The sequence below is a fragment of the Salvelinus namaycush genome, chromosome 41 (assembly GCF_016432855.1).
Source record: "Salvelinus namaycush isolate Seneca chromosome 41, SaNama_1.0, whole genome shotgun sequence".
NCBI classification, from domain to species: domain Eukaryota; kingdom Metazoa; phylum Chordata; class Actinopteri; order Salmoniformes; family Salmonidae; genus Salvelinus; species Salvelinus namaycush.
This window is the reverse complement of record NC_052347.1, coordinates 16,788,346-16,809,947: the sequence shown is the minus strand read 5'-3', so window position 1 is coordinate 16,809,947 and position 21,602 is coordinate 16,788,346. Positions and strand designations below refer to the sequence as shown.

At 43.9% G+C, this 21,602-nt stretch overlaps 1 protein-coding gene across 1 annotated transcript in view; it reads right to left on the bottom strand.

Moving 5' to 3' along the window:
* Positions 1–19,509, bottom strand: part of LOC120034014 (growth arrest-specific protein 7-like) — a 35,835-nt gene extending 16,326 nt beyond the window's left edge. Inside the window, exons 1-5 of the mRNA XM_038980408.1 lie at positions 19,321–19,509; positions 9,916–10,036; positions 8,106–8,177; positions 4,937–5,034; positions 2,105–2,167 (exon numbers count right to left, since the gene is read on the bottom strand). Of these exons, the coding sequence (XP_038836336.1) occupies positions 2,105–2,167; positions 4,937–5,034; positions 8,106–8,177; positions 9,916–10,036; positions 19,321–19,509 (543 nt within the window). The remainder of the gene's footprint in view (positions 1–2,104; positions 2,168–4,936; positions 5,035–8,105; positions 8,178–9,915; positions 10,037–19,320) is intronic.
* Positions 19,510–21,602: the final 2,093 nt, after the last annotated feature.

Genomic DNA, 21,602 nt, shown 5'->3' with positions numbered 1-21,602 from the left:
TGTGACGCAACATGCATCATGGGACAACAGTAAAACACCCTCCTGGACTGACATCATGATGAACGCCATACTCAGCATCAACGACTACAACCTCCCATTATTCCATCATTACACGACACCACTTCTTCTACGCAATGAATGAGTCCCTAAACAAAGCCATGAATATCAATTATCACAGACCAATTACCCATTCATGCGATTTCTCTTTACACTGCAAAGTATAAAACTGCATTATAATGGAATGAATGTAGCCTAATCTAGTGGTCTCCTTTTCTGAGATATTTAGTGCTTGATCCATTCATATTTCTACAGAAGACATGACATCATGGTTAAATGTTGAGGATGTGTACAGACTAGTAAAGCACAGTAACCATCATGGCTTATGTAGGATTGAATAGTACACTGAGGATTGGGGTGCACAACAGCACCCCAATCCTTTGTCAACAATGCCATCAATCAAGCCCTGTCAAAACAAAGCTCACCTGTAAAAGAAAAGATCTACATATAAAAATAAAATATTTGTTTTCTATTTTTCCACAATATCAATTCAATTTGTTTTCTGAATGGCTCCAGTGTTTCCCATGGCAGTGTTTTCCATTTCAGCACCATTAATCAGCGTGCTATTGCTTTTGTAACCATGGAAACTGTTCTTGCTGCATCTCTCTGTGCAGGTCGGTGGGGCTTCACAATAGGCAGACTGACAGCTCCCGTGGCTGGAGCAGGTCAGCGAGCCCACCGAGCAGAACCAACACTGGGCACACACAGAACTGTCTGTCAGCCCTCAGCCCAGCACTCACCATCTCCTCCTACATTCCTCATTATAGGTTACATAACCACGAGGTCCAGTGTCAGAACAACTTAAACACTCTGAGAGATGTTTTACATAAATCTGGTTACATGTGGTCCACACAAATCCCTAATTTGCTAGAAATGAGTTTCTATATTTCTGAGTATAATGAGTTTAATGAATGCTAGTTATGGATATGTGGGAGTAGGAATTCAAGCTGCTTGTGTGATGTAAATGTTTTCATTAGCTGTTGTTGATGGAGAGTAGAACATAATTGTAATCATGGCTGTAATGTGGAAGTGTTGATGTTGTGTTTTGGTGAATGCAGTCCTGGGTGAACTGCATTGTCCTGCAGCTATGTGGGGTCTATTGGGGTTGCGAGGGATGCAGCATTACACTCATAGAATATATTTCTATGTCTTCTAGAGAAGAAGACTCAGAGGGCTTGTCAGATTCTGGATTTGTCAGAGAGAAATATATTCTAAATATACCCAGAGATGTCAACTGTCAGCTACGAAGGTCTTGTGCTTTTCAAGAAAATCAAAACCCATCATACATATAAAGAGTATGATGAAACATGACTTTGCTGCATGGGATACCTATTCTTACTCAAAGTCTGCGGCAGCTTCTGTGAACTGAGAGAAATCTGAAACTCTTCATTGCTTGAGGACGCATCTCCTGTGTGTAAATGCAGCTTGTGCAAGCCTCAGTCCCAAATCCACAAGACTGATAGAAGGGAGTAGACACAGTACAGTCCATGAGAAAAAGATTAGCAGTTGAGTGTGGAAACCCCACTGATTAAGACTGATGTTCTATCCAATAGGCTGTTTGGTGTGGTGGCAGTGTTCCTGCACTGTGGGTTCCCACATTACTCCAGAGATCTGCAGCCAAACACAGAGACTACACTGCTACACGGACACACTGTAGCATAGTGGGTAGATGCAGTACATTTTAACGTTGGCAGATGGTCGAATGAAATACACAAAAATCTAGCCTATTGTCAGGTAAAACATTGTTATCTTCTTTCTTCTGTTCAATTATCTCAAAAGGGAATAATCCTAGCTAAAAATAAACATTCTGTCACATCTGCTGTTTCTCCCTGGTGTAATGGTGCACAGGATCTGTATCCTAAACACAGTCTGAGGCTGCTGCTGCTCTGAGAGAGAAAGGAAACAACAGAGACAGACAGAGAGAGAGAGAAACAGAGAGAGATCGAGAGTGAGAACAACACAGAGAGAAAGAGAGAGTGAGGGAGACACAGAGAGAGATGGGTAGTGAGATGGAGAGGTTCTGGGTTTGGAGCTTCAGGGTACTCACTGTTATCTTGGTCTCCTTGATCTCCTTGTTTTGCCTCTTGACTGGTGAATTGTTCCCCGGGTTCTGTTGGGAGAGACAGGAGGCATCGTCAACGTCAAAGCTCTCCTCGGTGTCAAAGCTGGCCGCCTCCATCATCACACAACACCTCTTCTCCTCCTGCTCCTCTCTCTGCTCCTCACGGGGAAACCCTGCTCCTGCAACTGAGGCTAGCTCTCACAGCCTGCTGCCTGCCTGACGTGGTGAGTCGAGTGGAGACGCGTCACGAGGGTGGGGTGGGGGTGGGGGGGGGTGGAGGCGGGGGGGGGGGGGGGGGGGGTAGGGGGCTGGGGAGAATGGAGGGGGAGGTGTGGAGTGGAGGGAGGGGGTGGAGGCGGTTGGTCGTAGTCCTAGGAGCGTGACGAGGCTAGCCTCCGGTTAAACTGCTGTCACCCGAGTCTGGAGGTTGATGGCAGGGGGAGGATGCAGCGAGGAGCCCTGTGTCTCCCTACTGTCTATACTGAAAACTACTGAGACAACACATGGATGGAGCCAGCGGAAGAGAGCGAGAGAGAGTGCTTTAGAAATGTAAACATATGTTCCCTATGCCAATAAAGCCCCCTTGAATTCAGTTGAGAGATGGAAGACTGAAGGAGAGGTGGGGATTTATTTACACATTCGATCACCATGCCTCCCTCTTCCCTCTTCAGAGAGATTGAAAGAAAGAGACAGAGAGAAAGAGGGAGTGTGTGTGAGAGAGAGAGAGGGAGAGAGGGAGAGAGAGGGTTTTGAATGAGGGAGGAGAGGATAAGGAGGGAGGAGAGGGGGCAGGGTCTGAGGGAAATGGCTTAGTGATGATAACTAGAAGGCTAATTATGATTAAGAGGCAAGTTGGAGGAAAATAGGAGGAGGAGGGAGAAAAACACAACCAATGAACAGCCTCTCTGGCCCCACATGTGTGTCTATGAGCTTTAGAGCTTTGGTCTGTGTGTCTGTGTCTGTGTCTGTGTGTGTGTGTGTGTGTGTGTGTGTGTGTGTGTGTGTGTGTGTGTGTGTGTGTGTGTGTGTGTGTGTGTGTGTGTGTGTGTGTGTGTGTGTGTGTGTGTGTGTGTGTGTGTGTGTGTGCGCGTGCGTGCGGTTGTGCGTGCGTGTGTGTGTGAGACTATGTGGTTTAGGGAGATGTGTATGTGCATACAATACTGTCTGACAGTGTGGGTGTGTGTTAGCGTAAAGACAATTCAGAGCGGTGTGGGTACAGGATGTCTGATAATAGTGTGTGGGTACAGGATGTCTGATAATAGTGTGTGGGTACAGGATGTCTGATAATAGTGTGTGGGTACAGGATGTCTGATAATAGTGTGTGGGTACAGGATGTTTGATAATAGTGTGTGGGTACAGGATGTCTGATAATAGTGTGTGGGTACAGGATGTCTGATAATAGTGTGTGGGTACAGGATGTTTGATAATAGTGTGTGGGTACAGGATGTCTGATAATAGTGTGTGGGTACAGGATGTCTGATAATAGTGTGTGGGTACAGGATGTCTGATAATAGTGTGTGCGTGTTTGCGGAGGTGTGTTTGGCAGGTGTGTTTGTGGAGGGCTGATGCATATTTGGATGTTTTTCAGGGGTGGGGGTCCAGAGGGTAGATGAGCGGAAGAATTGATGTACACATGTGTGAGTGCATCGTATGTGAGTGCGGAGGGAGCCAAAGGGTGTGTGTGTGTTTACCCACGCGCGTGTGGTGGTGTTATCTGTGTGGGCAAGGCTGCAGCCACACTTATCCTCTCTTTCTCGCTCTCTCTCTCACTATCCTTCTCTCCCTCGCTCGTTCTACTCTCTCTCTCTTTCTACTATCTCCCTCTCTCGTTCTACTCTCTCTCTCTCTTTCTACTATCTCCCTCTCTCGTTCTACTCTCTCTCTCTCTTTCTACTATCTCCCTCTTTCTCGTTCTCTCTCTAATGATGGCGTTCCACCAGAGGCTGCAGCATGTTTGCAGCGAAAAGCAGAGCTGCCACCGTACGCACACGTGATCGCCCCAAGGACACCAACCCACTGTGCCCTCCTCTCCACCCCTGCTTATTACAACACCCCCCTGCAGAGGCCAACACAACAACACAGCCAGCTGTAGTAACCCAGTGAAAGCCTCATGCTTTGCATCGACGCACTCTCACCTTCCTCCTCCGAAACATGGCGCCGTTGACCAGCACCTACCGATGTGTCCGGGCTGCTCGGAGCGTGGCGATCCAGCCAGCGGACTATCCCAGAAACCCAGGACGCCCAGTTCTCCCAGTTTGAGCTATAAAGATTCTCTTGCTGGTGTCCTTTCAAAAGCTGACAACAAACCCTGCGGCGTGGTCCAAATCTCAGCTGCCCATATGGCCCAAATCTGTCCATCTATTCTCCCGTTAGCTGATGACGGGGTACTCACTAACGGTGAGTAATTAGTCACGTGGGTTGGCCACTTCTTGGCCCAGGTTCATAGCTGCTCAAAGCAGGACTGGGGAGGACCATAGAGGACAAGTTTTGTCCTGAAGAATGTTTGATGCGTGCGATGGATTTCAAGCATACCATATCAAGAATAAACAGTGAATTATTGCATTAAAATAGTTAAAAAAATTATTAGTTTGCCTGCAACATGTTATAGGTGTTACAGGAACCATTACTGAGTTTGAGCTGCTTAATGTTGATGTGAATTCAATATCAGACAACAATTTCACTCCGATCAATACGTTGAGCTGATTGCAATGTTCCAACCGTAATAGACTTAACGGGTTGGACAAAATATAGGTGTATCGGGTGAAGTCCCTTTTAAAAAGGGTATTGCAGACTGCAGTGCTGAGTTGAAAGTCTCACCTGTTTGTCCATAGTGGCTCTCCGTAGGGGCATGCCAGGGGGGTCCGTGGGATGCATAGCACTTCCTGTGGTGTAAGGTGTTCCATTGACTACAGGGGAAAAGATCAGAAATATCATCGAGATGATTGACAGATTAAACCCGCTCATTACTGAATCAGTTCAGAACGATAAACAGATGGGGGAACATACAACTCCTTCATGTATCAATCCACTATAATGGACTGGGTATCAATCCATTATAGTGAAAAGGTCAGGTTGTGCTTATGTCTTAAAGTGACATCTTAATGTTATGGAGTCGTTTGCATCCTAACAGTAGGGAATAATACATCCCCATTCATCATCCAGACAGGAAGCAGTTTGCACTCCCTTATATCCCTCCTTCGTCCCAGCTCCAGTCCATCTCACTGGGCTACGGCTCAGTACACAGCATATCTCATAGGTGTTTTTATCTTCTTCTCCCTCTGGCCCATAAGAAAACAATGGCCTTCAAATAATGCCAACAGCCTAAAGGAGATGTTCCTGTGTGTCTGTATGTGTGTGTGTGTCTGGGTTTGTGTGTGTGTGTGTGTCACAGCCCTGCATACGTCTACGGTAATGTCCCTACTCACATCCTACAGGGTTCTAATGGTTCCTCATCAGCCGTGATTCATGGCCTGTCACTGCATATCAAGGCAGCCCATCTCAAAATGAGCTAGAGTAGTATTACAGTTGAAGTCGGAAGTTTACATACACCTTAGCCAAATACATTTAAACTCAGTTTTTCACAATTCCTGACATTTAATCCTAGTAGAAATTCCCTGTCTTAGGTCAGTTAGGATCACCACTTTATTTTAAGAATGTGAAATGTCAGAATAATAGTAGAGAGAATGATTTATTTCAGCTTTTATTTCTTTCATCACATGCCCAGTGGGTCAGAAGTTTACAGACACTCATTTAGTATTTGGTAGCATTGCCTTTAAATTGTTTAACTTGTGTCAAACGTTTCAGGTAGCCTTCCACAAGCTTCCCACAATAAGTTGGGGGAATTTTGGCCCATTCCTCCTGACAGAGCTGGTGTAACTGAGTCAGGTTTGTAGGCCTCCTTGCTCACACACACTTTTTCAGTTCTTCCCACAAATTTTCTATGGGATTGAGGTCAGGGCTTTGTGATGGCCACTAAAATACTTTGACTTTGTTGTCCTGTTCTATTTTTGTTTCATCAGACCAGAGGACATTTCTCCAAAAAGTATGATCTTTGTCCCCATGTGCAGTTGCAAACCGTAATCTGGCTTTTTTATGGCGGTTTTGGAGCAGCAGCTTCTTCCATGCTGAGCGGCCTCTCAGGTTATGTCGATATAGGACTTGTTTTACTGTGGATATAGATACTTTTGTACCTGTTTCCTCCAGCATCTTCACAAGGTCCTTTGCTGTTGTTCTGGGATTGATTTGCACTATTCGCACCAAAGTACGTTCATCTCTAGGAGACAGAACACGTCTCCTTCCTGAGCGGTTTGACGGCTGCGTGGTCCCATGGTGTTTATATTTGCGTACTATTGTTTGTACAGATGAACGTGGTACCTTCAGGTGTTTGGAAATTGCTCCCAAGGATGAACCAGATTTGTGGAGGTCTACAATTTTTTTCTGAGGTCTTGACTGATGTCTTTTGATTTTCCCATGATGTCAAGCAAAGAGGCACTGAGTTTGAAGGTAGGCCTTGAAATACATCCACGGGTACACCTCCAATTGACTCAAATGATGTCAATTTGCCTATCAGAAGCTTCTAAAGCCATAATGTCTTTTTCTGGAATTTTCCAAGCTGTTTAAAGGCACAGTCAACTTAGTGTATGTAAACCTCTGACCCACTGGAATTGTGATACAGGAAATTATAAGTGAAATAATCTGTCTGTAAACAATTGTTGGAAAAATTACTTGTGTCATGCACAAAGTAGATGTCCTAAACGACTTGCCAAAACTATAGTTTGTTATCAAGAAATTTGTGGAGTGGTTGAAAAACAAGTTTAATTGACTCCAACCTAAGTGTATGTAAACTTCCGACTTTAACTGTACATCAGCATGATTCATGAGGGAAGCTGAGCACCACAGCCATGTAAAAACACAACATAATGACACCTGAGGGAATCTGAGCACCACAGCCATGTAAAAACACAACATAATGACACCTGAGGGAATCTGAGCACCACAGCCATGTAAAGACATGACATAATGACCCCTGAGGGAAGCTGAGCACCACAGCCATGTAAAGACACAACATAATGACACCTGAGGGAATTTGAGCACCACAGCCATGTAAAGACATGACATAATGACCCAGCTCTACCTCACACATAATGGAGAATATGGAGAATATGGATCAGAGGGGGATGGATACTCTGTTAGAGAGACATATACAGAAATATATATCAAGGGATCAAGCTATTTTACGAGGTTTCAGAACAACAGTGTGCTGAAATGGAATGGTATGAAGTCTCACTAGGTGGGTATCTGCGGTATCATCAACAGAATGCTCTGCCACAGATAGGGAGCCCATGGCGGTGCAGTCATACTTATTCTAGAGCCCATGGCTGTCTCCATGAATGCTTTGCATTATCCAAGCAGACTGAGTTATGGACTCAGATACAGGCAGTGTAATCTGAGCCCACTTCCTGTTCAACACTACATCACCCTCTCTAACCTTACCCCCAATCCGCCCAATCCCTAACTTCCTGGGGCTCGTCTCCAGTGCCGGCCCGGGCATCCGGAGCCCAGGGAGGATCCGGGCTGGACTAGCCAGGCAGAGAGATCCTTCAACCTGGGCTCCATTACTGCCCGCGCCCCTTCTGGGAGGATTAGCCTTGTCTGGTCTGACAAATCCCTACAGCTGGCTGTTCTCTCCCTGGTTGTTCTCCCAGTGTGTGGAGAGAACATGCCAGCAGTGGAATACCATTCTACTAGCCTGGGATGGTGTTCCTCAGACATACAGTAATGAGAGGCAGAACCTGGAATGCCCCTAAATAAGCCAACAAGGGTTCCAGCTAGCTCGGTCAAGTTAGATTGCTAACGCTTCAGTTGTACAGCTACTACACAGCGAAGAAGAGGAATTGCTATATTGATGCAAGCAACACTTTTGACACTTATTTAACTCAATAGATATGGTAGATTTAAATCAGAAGAGGCTTGATGTTACCTTCTGGTAAGGAGTTCCTTTGTGCCGGTGGTCTCACTGGGGTTCCATAAGTAGCGGAGGGCCGTTCCCATGTTGTTTCTGGAAGGACACATAAATGGTTAAAGTCAAATGAGGAGGAAGGCACAATGGACACACAGTTCCACAGTTTCCCTGAACGCTGAATGAAACTCTAAAGAACACAGGTGGAGAGCACAACCATTCAGAAATGTTCATAAAGTATTGTAGAGGACATGGTCACACAGGACTATAGCGGGCAACTACAGTGTTCTGATAATCAGTGTTCTCTTTCAGTTGAGAACGGAGAAACAAGAAGAGAATACTTGAAATGAAAAGTATTGAAATGAATGATTCACTTGCAGAAAAAACTATTGAGATTCTTGACATTCTCTCAGAATGTTCCCGGCATCAAAGAAACATCATTCCAGTTAGTGGAGCAAGAAGTCCTTTGTTATCTGGACAGTGTTAGAGATGCTTTCTGACTATCAATCAGGCAGAGACACTGTATATACAATGATCTGATAACATCGATACATTACATGCTCTTGAGTAATAAAAGTGTTCGATTTGCTTGAAAATACAACTGAATGCCCTTTAAAAATAGCATCTCTAATCAGTGTAATTCAAAAACACATTCTAATCATTATGCAGTTCAATTAAAGTCCATAATAGAATTCCGTATAATAATGAGTGTTACAGCATATGGTTTTATAAAATAGCCCCTGGGTCTTTATCTCTACTACAGTGTGTGGTGTGCCAAGGTGCAGTGTTCTGCCAGAGTGTTGGAGCTGCCGTGGGTGAAGCCTGGCTTTGTCCTGTGGGAAACAGTCTTTTACTCTGGCTCCTATCCAATTGAGGGGCACGCACGCACGCACGCACGCACGCACGCACGCACGCACGCACGCACGCACGCACGCACGCACGCACGCACGCACGCACGCACGCACGCACGCACGCACGCACGCACGCACACACACACACACACACACACACACACGCGCACGCACGCACGCACGCACACACACACACACACACACACACAGCTCTGTCTGTGTAGTGCAGAATCATACCACCAAATGAAAAGGGTCCGATAAGCATCTCTATGAAAGGTTGGCTGCCTATTAGCCCTGGTATTAAACAAGCAGGTATTTCTTCTGTTTAGTAAACAGGGGTTGTTTAAATGTCATTACACAGGACGGCTTTGTGGAACACATGGGTTGAGCTGCTGAGGTACCTGCTGCAGTGGCTGCCATCACCACACATTTGGGCTAATCAGATGAAAGTGGATGAGATGTTAAGCCCTCCTTCAGATGAATGGGCTGGAGAGTGGTTGATGATGGGGTATGGTAATGAGCTCTCTGAGACGGCAGCATTTCACAGCAGAATTGGAAACTATGGTTACCAAACAAAACACTGACAAATGGAATGGTTTCTGATTTAAAAAGATGTGAAGCTACACACGGGAGAAGGCTGTTAAGGCAAACATCTGTGAACGCTAACCTGACGCAGTAAAAAAATGAAGGAAGCTTTATGCGTGTGGACGCATCACACTTGTTTTGCTCGTGAAGTGATGAAATATGTATTGGTTCCAGCATAATCGGGTAGATTATATAGCTACAGTAATAATGCAGATATATACATTATATATACATAGTCAGAGGGGTATTGTAGAAATCTATGGCGCTGGCAGAAGGTGAATCTCAGCAAATAGGAGTAGAGGATCTGCCAGATTTCTTCCACCCTCCTCATAATATTGATCCTCCTCTCACATGAGTGAGCATGTCAGTAGGGTTGTGGTGGAGTTGTGTGCCTGGCTTACCTTTGCTGCCAGTGTTGACGTAGTACCTGCATCCCTCGGGTGACATGTAACATCTCCAACCTTGGGGAAGAGGGACACTCTTAGTCTCATCCCCCGGTGCAGGGCTGGTGGCCGCTGGCTTCTGTCACAAACATACCACTTGTTTCACTACCAGATAATTCATATAAGCTGGGACTGTTTCCCAGTCTTGCTCATATAAATGGTGAGTACAAATATTAACTATTCATTGAGAAATGTTGATTTTGTTCTGTTTTTTTTACTGTAATTGATTTGCACACTTGATTAATATACATAATATTCCATACTACGTATCTGCATATCAAGGAGGGGTTGCATCAGCCTCTAATGTTCCCAATTAGCAGTGTCTGCTAATTTCTACCCATTTACAGTACAAAGTACTCCCACATTTCTAAAGCAGGCTGATTGCAGGCGCAGACACAGCTGTGTAGGAAAGATCTGTTTTAATTAGGAACAATGTCATAATTAATATAATGATTCATTCAGGAAATATTGAACTGTGGCAAGGAATGGGACAGCTTGTTTGATTGTAGGAAGGGTGTTATTTTCTTTGAACCCTTCATGTGGTTGTTGGTAAACTGAGAAGACCCCACTGCTGAAAAAGACAAAAGAAAGCCCCTTTGCACTCTGCAAACCCCCACCTAAACAAGCCTAATGGAACAAAATTAGAGCTCTTTGACAACACAGATCAGCTTTATGTTTATCGATGAGCAAAGGAAGCAAACAAAGAAAAGAACACCCCCCCTACAATTAAACTTGGGCAGGTTTGAAAATGCTGTGGCTTTGCTGCCTCTGGTACTGGGGGCCTTGAACGTGTGCAAGACATCATGAAATCAGCAGATTACCAAGGTGTTCTGGAGTGCAATGTTCAACCCAGGGTCCTAAAACTGTGTGTCTGTCAGTGGTGTAAAGTACTTAAGTAAAAATATTTTACGGTCCTATTTAAGTCGTTTTTTAGGGTATCTGTACTTAACTATTTATATTTTTGACAACTTTTACTTCACTACAATCCTAAAGAAAATGATGTACTTTTTACTCCATACATTTTCCCTGACAAAGTACTCATTACATTTTGAATGCTGAGCAGGACAGAAAACGGTCCAATTCACACACTTATCAAGAGAACATCCATAGTCATCTCTACTGCCTCTGATCTGGCGGACTCAGTAAACACAAATGCTTTGTTTGTAAAGGATGTCTGAGTGTTGAAGTGTGACCCTTGCTATCCGGAAATTAAAAAAACAAGAAAATTGTGTCGTATGGTTTGTTTAATATAAGGAGTTTTAAATTATTCATACTTTTACTTTTGATACTTCAGTATATTTAAAACCAAATACTTTTAGACTTTTCCTCAAGTAGTATTTTACTGGGTGACTTTCACTTTTACTTTTTTTATTAAGGTATCTTCACTTTTACTCCAGTATGACAATTGGGTACTTTTTCCTCCACTGGTCTCTGTTGAAGGTTGTGGGTCTTCCAGCAGAACAACAACCCAAACACAAATGAGAAAGCACCCAGGAATGGTTCAAGAATAAACACTGGACTCCTGCAGTGGACAGCAATGAGTCCAGATGTGAATCCCATCATAAACCTATGGTGAGATCAGAAAACAGCAGTTGGTGAAAGGCATCACTCAAACATTGAAAAATTGGAGCAGTTTGCAGCTGAAAAAATGGGCCAAATTGCTATGTGCAGGAACCCTATTGATGATTACAATAAGTGTTTTTTTGCAGTTATGTTCGCCAAAGGCTGTTTAACCAAGTATTAGCTCCTAGGTGCCATTTATTTTGTCCATGCCATTTGTTGAAATATTCTTCTGCAATGTTGACAATACAATATAAAAAATGGTTCCATTTTAACTTATTTAGGAAGTTCAAGGGTTCCAATATATATTTGTCCACCACTGTACATGTTCCCTTGAAATCAAATCAAATCAAAGTTTATTTGTCACGTGCGCCGAATACAACAGGTGTAGTAGACCTTACAGTGAAATGCTTACTAACCAATAGTGCAAAAAAGGTGTCAGGTGAAAAATAGATAAGTAAAGAAATAAAACAACAGTAAAAAACAGGCTATGTACAGTAGCGAGGCTATAAAAGTAGCGAGGCTACATACAGACACCGGTTAGTCTGGCTGATTGAGGTAGTATGTACATGTAGATATGGTTAAAGTGACTATGCATATATGATGAACAGAGAGTAGCAGTAGCGTAAAAGATGGGTTGGCGGGTGGTGGGTGGCGGGACACAATGCAGATAGCCCGGTTAGCCAATGTGCGGGAGCACTGGTTGGTCGGCCCAATTGAGGTAGTATGTACATGCATTTATAGTTAAAGTGACTATGCATATATGATAAACAGAGAGTAGCAGCAGCGTAAAAAGAGGGTTTGGGGGGGTTGGGGGGGGCACACAATGCAAATAGTCCGGGTAGCCATTTGATTACCTGTTCAGGAGTCTTATGGCTTGGGGGTAAAAACTGTTGAGAAGCCTTTTTGTCCTAGACTTGGCACTCCGGTACCGCTTGCCATGCGGTAGTAGAGAGAACAGTCTATGACTGGGCTGGCTGGGTCTTTGACAATTTTTAGGGCCTTCCTCTGACACCACCTGGTATAGAGGTCCTGGATGGTAGGCAGCTTAGCCCCAGTGATGTACTGGGCCGTACGCACTACCCTCTGTAGTGCCTTGCAGGCAGAGGCCGAGCAATTGCCGTACCAGGCAGTGATGCAACCAGTCAGGATGCTCTCGATGGTGCAGCTGTAGAACCTTTTGAGGATCTCAGGACCCATGCCAAATCTTTTTAGTTTCCTGAGGGGGAATAGGCTTTGTCGTGCCCTCTTCACGACTGTCTTGGTGTGTTTGGACCATTCTAGTTTGTTGTTGATGTGGACACCGAGGAACTTGAAGCTCTCAACCTGCTCCACTACAGCCCCGTCGATGAGAATGGGGGCGTGCTCGGTCCTCCTTTTCCTGTAGTCCACAATCATCTCCTTAGTCTTGGCTACGTTGAGGGATAGGTTGTTATTCTGGCACCACCCGGCCAGCTCTCTGACCTCCTCCCTATAGGCTGTCTCGTCGTTGTCTGTGATCAGGCCTACCACTGTTGTGTCGTCTGCAAACTTAATGATGGTGTTGGAGTCGTGCCTGGCCATGCAGTCATGAGTGAACAGGGAGTACAGGAGGGGACTGAGCACGCACCCCTGTGGAGCTCCAGTGTTGAGGATCAGCGTGGCAGATGTGTTGCTACCTACCCTTACCACCCGTGGGCGGCCCGTCAGGAAGTTCAGGATCCAGTTGCAGAGGAAGGTGTTTAGTCCCAGGATCCTTATCTTAGTGATGAGCTTTGAGGGTACTATGGTGTTGAACGCTGAGCTGTAGTCAATGAATAGCATTCTCACATAAGCAAACAACATCCGTTCCGATGTGCTGTTATTATTTAGAAGCTATTATTTTCGGCTCACAGTGCTTTCTTCAGGGCTTTCACAGTGCCTTCCCTTGGTTGGAGGGTGTTATTCACAATGATCCACTATCTGGATAAATAACAATAACAGCTTCTTGGACGTTATCAGCAGTTCCCAGAAGGCTCATACACACCCATAAAGTTCCTGGTCACATTGCGACTGCAGAATTTACTGCAGTGTACTTTACAAGGCAAAAGTCCTCTTTAATCTACAGGGATGGCCTGACCGACGATTCATTGTCATTAGCAACAGTGTGTTGCCCAGTCAAAGCTGTTTGCTGTATCTGACAGAGGGCCTGCTGAACTCTGCCTGTACCACTTCTAACATGGTGACTGGCTGCTAGTCACGACCCTACCCCAGATCCACTGAGGAGTGTGGGGACAGAGGGGGAGGAGAGGGGGAAAGGGAGGAGAGGAAGGGAAGGATATTAATGGAATGATAAAGCAGAGAGATCCCGCGGATATCTACACTCGTTTGATGTACAAGATAAAAGGGATTCCTTTCTGTCTCTCTTTCTGATATAAAGCACTGGGCTTGCAGTGAGCAGTTTGCAGTAAGTACAATACAAAGTGCCTCGTCTTCATTGACGAGCTATGCTGTGCTGCAGGAAACTCAGTCATTTATCATGAACTCATAAAATGCATTATCCTTCCTCAAACTCGCAATAAGGACATACTGTATGTGAGTACACTATGTCAGACAAATCATGAACATACTGTATCACCAAGGAGCACAATGTTCATTAGCTTAACATAAATCAGACTTTATACAAGTATAATGGCCACTACTAACCCTGACCTAATGCATCTTAGGCAGCATACCATCCTCTGAACCATGGAATAGCAGTGAACTGGTACTTTTTGCAGGTGACATGAATCGTTAACTAATTAATCCTCCCAGAGAGATGTAAATGACAGATTCTTATCTTGAGATTTGTATCATATGTGATTTATCTCACTTCCCTGAGCTGTAGTGATTTCACATGTCCCCTGGCAAAAAACTCTTGAATAAAGCGGAACGGCGTCCAAGCTTTCAAAGAGTTTAAAAGGAAAAAATCCTCTGGATATCTCCTGCCAAATCCCACAATCCTCTGGGGTGGTGATCCCACTGCAACCCCTGGGAGGAGGCTCTTTATAGAGTATACTTGCATTGCTCCAGTATCCTCAGTTCACATTGAATACCAACAAAGCAACAGGACAGGCCCTCTCCCACCACTACAGAGGAGAGTCTGGGCTCTTGCTGTTAGCATGCCCTTCTGTGGCTTCATTGGTATGACTGGGAATGAATGAGAGCATTAACCCCACTTTGTGCTACCTGCAATAGGGGGATTATTATAATGCAGCACCTGAAGCTGGTTAGAGACAGGGGTACTAAAGGAAGAGCCTGGCCTAGTGTTAAATCCTCACCGCTGACTGATTTTCTCTACACTCGGCTCTGCATGTCAATGTATCTCTCTGCCTATTGTATCCATCCTACTTAGGGCCTATCTCTCTCACTCAGCGGTATGGCCCGGTGGGCAAAGCCCTCTCACTGTCACTCCAGGAAGTCTTGGTGGTGCACCGAGTGCCCTGGAACAGTTTTAAACTCCAAATTGCTTTCAACAGCAAATGACCATTCGCTAAGCTCCGGCCCAGAATTTTTAGCAACCAATCGCAGTGCGACAACTGTCGAGTCCGACACATTGGACAAGCTCACTTTCCAATTGCATGAAAGCCAGTGAGGGCTATGGCAAAAACTGAGTTATTTAAAAAAAAAAAATGAAATAGCTTAATAATTGAACAGTGCAAAGGGAGTATTGTGATTCCTGAAGTGCAGAGTCTGTTGATGGAGTATTTTTCCAATCCGAAATTATACTTTTGTTACATTGTATAACTTGTTTTCAAAAAATGTATGTTAGCTAGCTAAGTTAGCAATGTTTGGAATACAACTCTCATCTGCTGTCGAGATCACGATACGATTTGAGAGCACTAGTTAGCTCCAGAAGTGGTTATAGCTTTGACTGCATGCTGAGTGAATTCAGCGCCACTCAGTGGTTAGCTACACTACAAACATTACCAGGTTCCCTTGAAGCAATTGTAATGACAGTCCACCACAACATAACCAAGAGTTAGTAAGGCGTAGTCTGTGTAAGGCGTAGTCTGTGTTTAACCCACTGAGGTAGGGTTTCATTTCATTATATATTATAAACAGTTTGAGAGGATTTCGCCAGTGGTTGAATGGGGAATTGGGCTTCTTGGGAAAATGTTGCCCGAGGTTGCAACAGTAACCAAAGGGGGCAGGGCTTAACGAAAGGAAATTGGGAAATGTTCCAGAGAACGAGAGTGGGAGGAATAGATGAAATCCCACTGCAAATGTGGTACTTCTGCTAGTTTTGAGTCATCAGTCAATCGAGTTGATTGTCATTGTATGACCCTTTGTTTAGAATGTCTACATACTGAGGTGATTTCAAAAACACTGCATCTGCATTGATTCAACCTGCTACCTCAGGCTCTGCTATGCACATAATATCTTCCATTCTGTCCAATCAAATCAATTAAAATGAAGGCACTGTGGTGCTTGTTGTCAGTCACCCACATTTGTGTACATGTTAAATAATATATTGCAACAAAATGTTGCATTCAAGTTCAGTAAGGTAAGTGACTCTTAATCTGAAACACTCACAAAACAGTAGACTGAATGTAAATAGTTTTTACAGGATTTTCTCTGTGGCTCCAGGGCATGTACAGTACTAACTGTACTGTAAGTTTCAGTAATTATGAGAAAAGTCTTGTAAAACAACATACCGTAACTCCACACATGATAATGATAAAAAGGGGCGAACATGGACAAATCAGTGAGCCTTGTTTCTTACACAGGCTAATGAACGTGACAATAAACAATGCAGACTTCATTTAACAGGTTCTGTTTTTTTCTTCCAAGGGAAACAGAGCCTTCCTGAAGATACAGAAGAAGAGGGAATTTGACTGAGCTAGGAGAGCAGGGTGGCTGAGGGACAGAGGGACATTTAAAACCAACAGTGAAGATCAAAGTGTTTTGGCAGGCCCCCCCACAGGGCACACATTGTGCTGCAGAAGAAGCGGGATATAAGAGCTATATCTGGACAGAGACAGACAGACCATGTCTAAGCAGAATAAAAATCCACCAAACTCAAAAGGATGAGAAATAAAATACAACTACATCCGACACAAAGGCTTGAACAGAGTCAACGAATCTCCTGTACCCATTCTGTCTGACTACCACAATTGTTCCACTGAAGCAACAGTGTTCCATTGAAGAAACTCATAAATGTCAAAAAATGTAACACCGCACATAAAGTACTGTCAAAAATGTCACTGATAACAGAGACGGATAATAATAGCATTAAAAACAAAGCCTTACCATGTTGGGCTGAGACTACGTCGTAAGGAAGCAAACAGCCAAATGAGAGAAGTGTCCGTTAACTAGTCACAGTGAACATTGAGTGGGACAAGGCTCTTTTAGAACCAGGAGGAGGAAACATTTGTCACACATATGGGTTCTCATTACTGGCCAGAGTGACCCGACACCCCGGGTCAAAGCTAAGACATGGAAGGAATGGACAGACACTAAACATCTTTCTACTCCGCCTCTTTTTTTTATTTACAAGATGAAGAATAAAACGGTCCAGGAAGAACCATCTTGTGGTATGAGATGTCTTTGTTAGTGTCCAGCAGATGTAAGGGTCTGGAAGCCCGTTCCCAGATGCAGCCAGGGCCCTGCTCCATGGCAGGCCACACAATGGCCAACACTGTGAGACAGAGCTGTGAGGCATTTGCAGGCAACAAGGCCCGTTTTGTGTTGGTCCGTCCCTCCATTTCTTATAAATCAAATTGACCCTGTGTGAAGTGTGTTCGAGCTGCCACACTCCCCTCTGATACTGACTGATTGTGACTGACTATCTCTAAGATGGCATGCAGCAGGCCAGGCTACATCATCTGGCAGCTGGCTAGACAGAGATCTAAATGAAAAAGAACCAGAGAAGAACCAGAGAAGACAGCAGACACATTTTCAATCTTTAGAAACCCAACTTTCAAGCGGAGTCGTCCTGTTCAACATCAAGTTAATTTACAGCCAGGATGTCTGACATGTCCTTAAGAGCTCATCAAGGCCATGGGGGACTATTTGTGTGGAATATGTTTTTATGGCCTACTAATTTTGTCCTTCTCACAATCACTCAGCTTAATGCAAATCAGAACAAAGGCTTACATTACCTATAAGACACAGAACTCATACTCAGCATTAAGTTATCAAAGCCTGTTACAGTAGTATATCTGGTACGCAATGTGCACTATAGGGACAGCTTCATGATGAGATTCTTGAGATGTTGATGATTGACAACACATGATAATGTCTGAAACGAACACGTTGTCCTCTTGCGTTTTGAATATGAGTTAGAAGAACACATAAGCTCACACTAAACGTTCCATAAATGAGGACACAGTGTTTCTTGTTGACTGAACTTGTTGACAAGTGGCAAAGCACCGTTTATTAGCTCCAGAGCATACTGGAGCATCATTGACCGACTTCAATGGAGTGTTTCATGTTATCAAACAATCTTCACTGAAGGAGCAGCAAGAATTCAATGTTGGTTCTCTCGTCTGATATGAGGGGTATAAAACACAAACATGCGCCTACAGCAGCTGTGGAGTATCTGTATCTGATCAGTTAATGAGTGGATCAGACTGATCAGTTAATGGAGTTAATGAGTTGATCAGACTGATCGGTTAATGAGTTCATGAGTTGATCAGCCTGCAGAGCATAATAGTCCCTTTTCAGATTGCTCAACTTTCAAATACACTTCATATACTGTACCTTTGATCACTATTGCAAAGTGTACTGTATATACATATAGGTACATCACGTGTGTGTGCATGCATGCGTGTGCGGAGGAGGCCTTCTAGTCAGGCAGGCCCTATTACTGTACATTTTGAAATGAAAGACGACAGGTTTGAAAGGCTTGCTTATTGTCATCGACATCTTGTACTAGAAAAGCTTTTCACACCAGAACGTGATTGATGTGGCTACGTTAAGAACAAGGAGTTGCTTAAGCTCAGTAAGTAAGCACCCTCTTGCGGAAGATAACGGTGAAACAAGCAGTGTGATGCTTTCACTCATACAGAATGAAAAGGAATAGCCTTTAGAATATTTGATTTGACAATTTAAAATCCATAAAATGTTACACCAAGCAACAGATACATAAATAAACACAGTATCTGACATCTCAATACATGATCTGTAATTCTTCAAAATGAATTACGTTTGTCACCCCAAAGCACAATATTCAGTGTCCAACAACTTGAACTACAATGTCTTATTTGATCGTTCTCAGTTTATGTATGTATTCATTAATTTGTTATCCCATACATTCATTGTGTAAGGACACCTTGTGTGTGAATATTAAGTTCAAAGCCCTTGCAGACTAGGCTATCCTGCTGTCCATTGTAACGGTACTCGTCCTCGTCTGATGACGAGTATGAAAGATCGGACCAATGTTCAGCGTGGTAAGTGTCCATTTTAAGGAAATCCAACTGAACATGAACACTGAATGACAAAACAGAATGAACGAGACTGAAACAGTTCTGTATGGAAAAAAAACAGACACAGAAAACAACTACCCACAACCCATAGTGGGAAACAGGCTACCTAAGTATGATTCTCAATCAGAGACAACGATCGACAGCTGCCTCTGATTGAGAACCATACCAGGCCAAACACAGAAATACAAAACCTAGACTACAAAACATAGAATGCCACCCCAACTCACGCCCTGACCAAACCAAAATAGAGACATAACAAAGGAACTAAGTTCAGGGCGTGACAGTCTGTCTAATGGAACACTTCTTAAACACTACACTACACCCGATATGTTTAAAAGCAATGATAGTTCATGTTGACAATTCTAATAGCACTTACAGATTGAACTTGTGACATGAGGTTTTGTTTCTCCGCGAACAGAAAAACCATCTTCTCCTCCAGTTCCTTTCTCTTGGCCTCTGCCTTTGCCAGGTCCTCCTTACATGTGATGAAGTCCTCCATCTTCTCCACCTCCTTTTCACTATCTGCACTCTTCAGAAGGGGCTTGATCTTGAAGTACAGCTTCATCCATGGACAGCTTCATCCATGAATAAGAGGAGGTTGTATTGCAGAATGAACACACAATCTCTGAAAAAGAGGTAATTGTAATGCCATATTATTGACCAGTTCTAATGTTCTAAGCATGTACTTTCTTTTAAAGGTAAGGATACAAATAGTTCAATTGATGGGTTGTCTTACTTCTTATTAGCCAGCTGAGAAAATTATTTTCTCATGAGGTACCCACGGCACAATGCTTGAGTGCCTGTCACCAGAGAGGCCAGTTTTTCATCTCGCAACTCCTCAAAAGTGTCCAGCAGACAGGCTTTAAAAAAGACCTGCAATAACATGGCTTACTGAGACACAGATGCTGTTGATATACTGTATGTGTATATACAGTGCCCTCTGTAATTATTGGGACAGTGACACTTTTTCTTAGAAGTGTTAAGAAACATATTATATTCTTATTTACAGTAAAAGTGACTCCAAAATTACATAATACATTATTTACCATTTATTTCTATTGGGCACAAAATAATCTGAAACACAACCAAAACAAACAGCAAATGCATCCAACAAATTGTACAGTCACAAGCTTGATGTAGTCATTGAATGCTAGAAATATGGGACCAAATACCTCTCTTTTGACTACTTTAATACACGTATAAGTGAATTTGTCCCAATACTTTTGGTCCCCTAACATACGGGAGACTAAGTACAAAAAGTGCTGTAATTTCTCAATTATTTCAAATCGAGAGTTTTGGAGTACAGAGCCAAAATAAGAAAATGCTTGACTGTCCCAATAATTACGGAGGGCACTGTATAAACACCATGTGAAAATCAGCAGAGATTAACTGTTATGTGGTTTTGCTAATTGGATCCTCACCTTGGTATGTCCAAACTTATATTGCGTGTGATCGAGATCAATTGATCCAAGAAGCTTCTCTGAAGCTTTCTTGCCATCGATGAACTGTCCTTCTGGGATAGCACTGGCATTCAATATTCTGTATCTGTCAGATTACAGAAGACGCAATGGCAGGCATAAGAGATTATTTAATAACTACCAAATTAATCTTGTGGTAGTTAAATTTTGAGAATAAAGGTTTACCTCTGCTTGAAGTCAGCATATATAATCCTGCTTGGGAACCCCTTCCTGCAGATTGTCACACGACTTCCGCCGAAGTTGGCCCCTCTCCTTGTTCGGGCAGCGTTCGGCAGTCGACGTCATCGACTTTCTAGCCATCGCCGCTCCATTTTTCATTTATCCATTTGTTTTGTCTTGTTCCCTGCACACCTGGTTTTCATTCCCCAATGTATCTATTCCTCTGTTCCCCCTCATGTCTTTGTGTGAGATTGTTAACATAGCTGCATTTAAGGTTGCTTAATGATGTTTTAAATACATTTTAGAAAGATAAGTATAAAGAAATTAACTTACATCAAAGACTTCAAACCCAGCGATGTCCAACACTCCTATATAGAATTGTCTTGCGGGGCCTCCCGGGTGGCGCAGTGGTCTAGGGCACTGCATCGCAGTGCTAGCTGTGCCACCAGAGACTCTGGGTTTGCGCCCAGGCGCCCGGGAGGTCCGTGGGGCGACGCGCAATTGGCCTAGCGTCGTCCGGGTTAGGGAGGGTTTGGCCGGTAGGGATATCCTTGTCTCATCGCGCACCAGCGACTCCTGTGGCGGGCCACCAGCGACTCCTGTGGCGCGCAGTGCGCGCTAACCAAGGTAGCCAGGTGCACTGTGTTTCCTCCGACACATTGGTGCAGCTGGCTTCCGGGTTGGAGGCGCGCTGTGTTAAGAAGCAGTGCGGCTTGGTTGGGTTGTGTTTCGGAGGACGCATCGCTTTCGACCTTCGTCTCTCCCGAGCCCGTACGGGAGTTGTAGCGATGAGACAAGATAGTAATTACTAACAATTGGATACCACGAAATTGGGGAGAAAAGGGGGTAAAAAAAAAAGAATTGTCTTGCCTGCTTCGTATCGAGCATCTCGTTTATTCTGATGACCATCCATAAGAACATCTTCTCATAGATGGACTTTGGAAGATTTCCCTTCACTGGAACTAAGGGCCTATACTGAACCATGAAAAACAGCCCTAGACCATTATTCCTCCTCCACCAA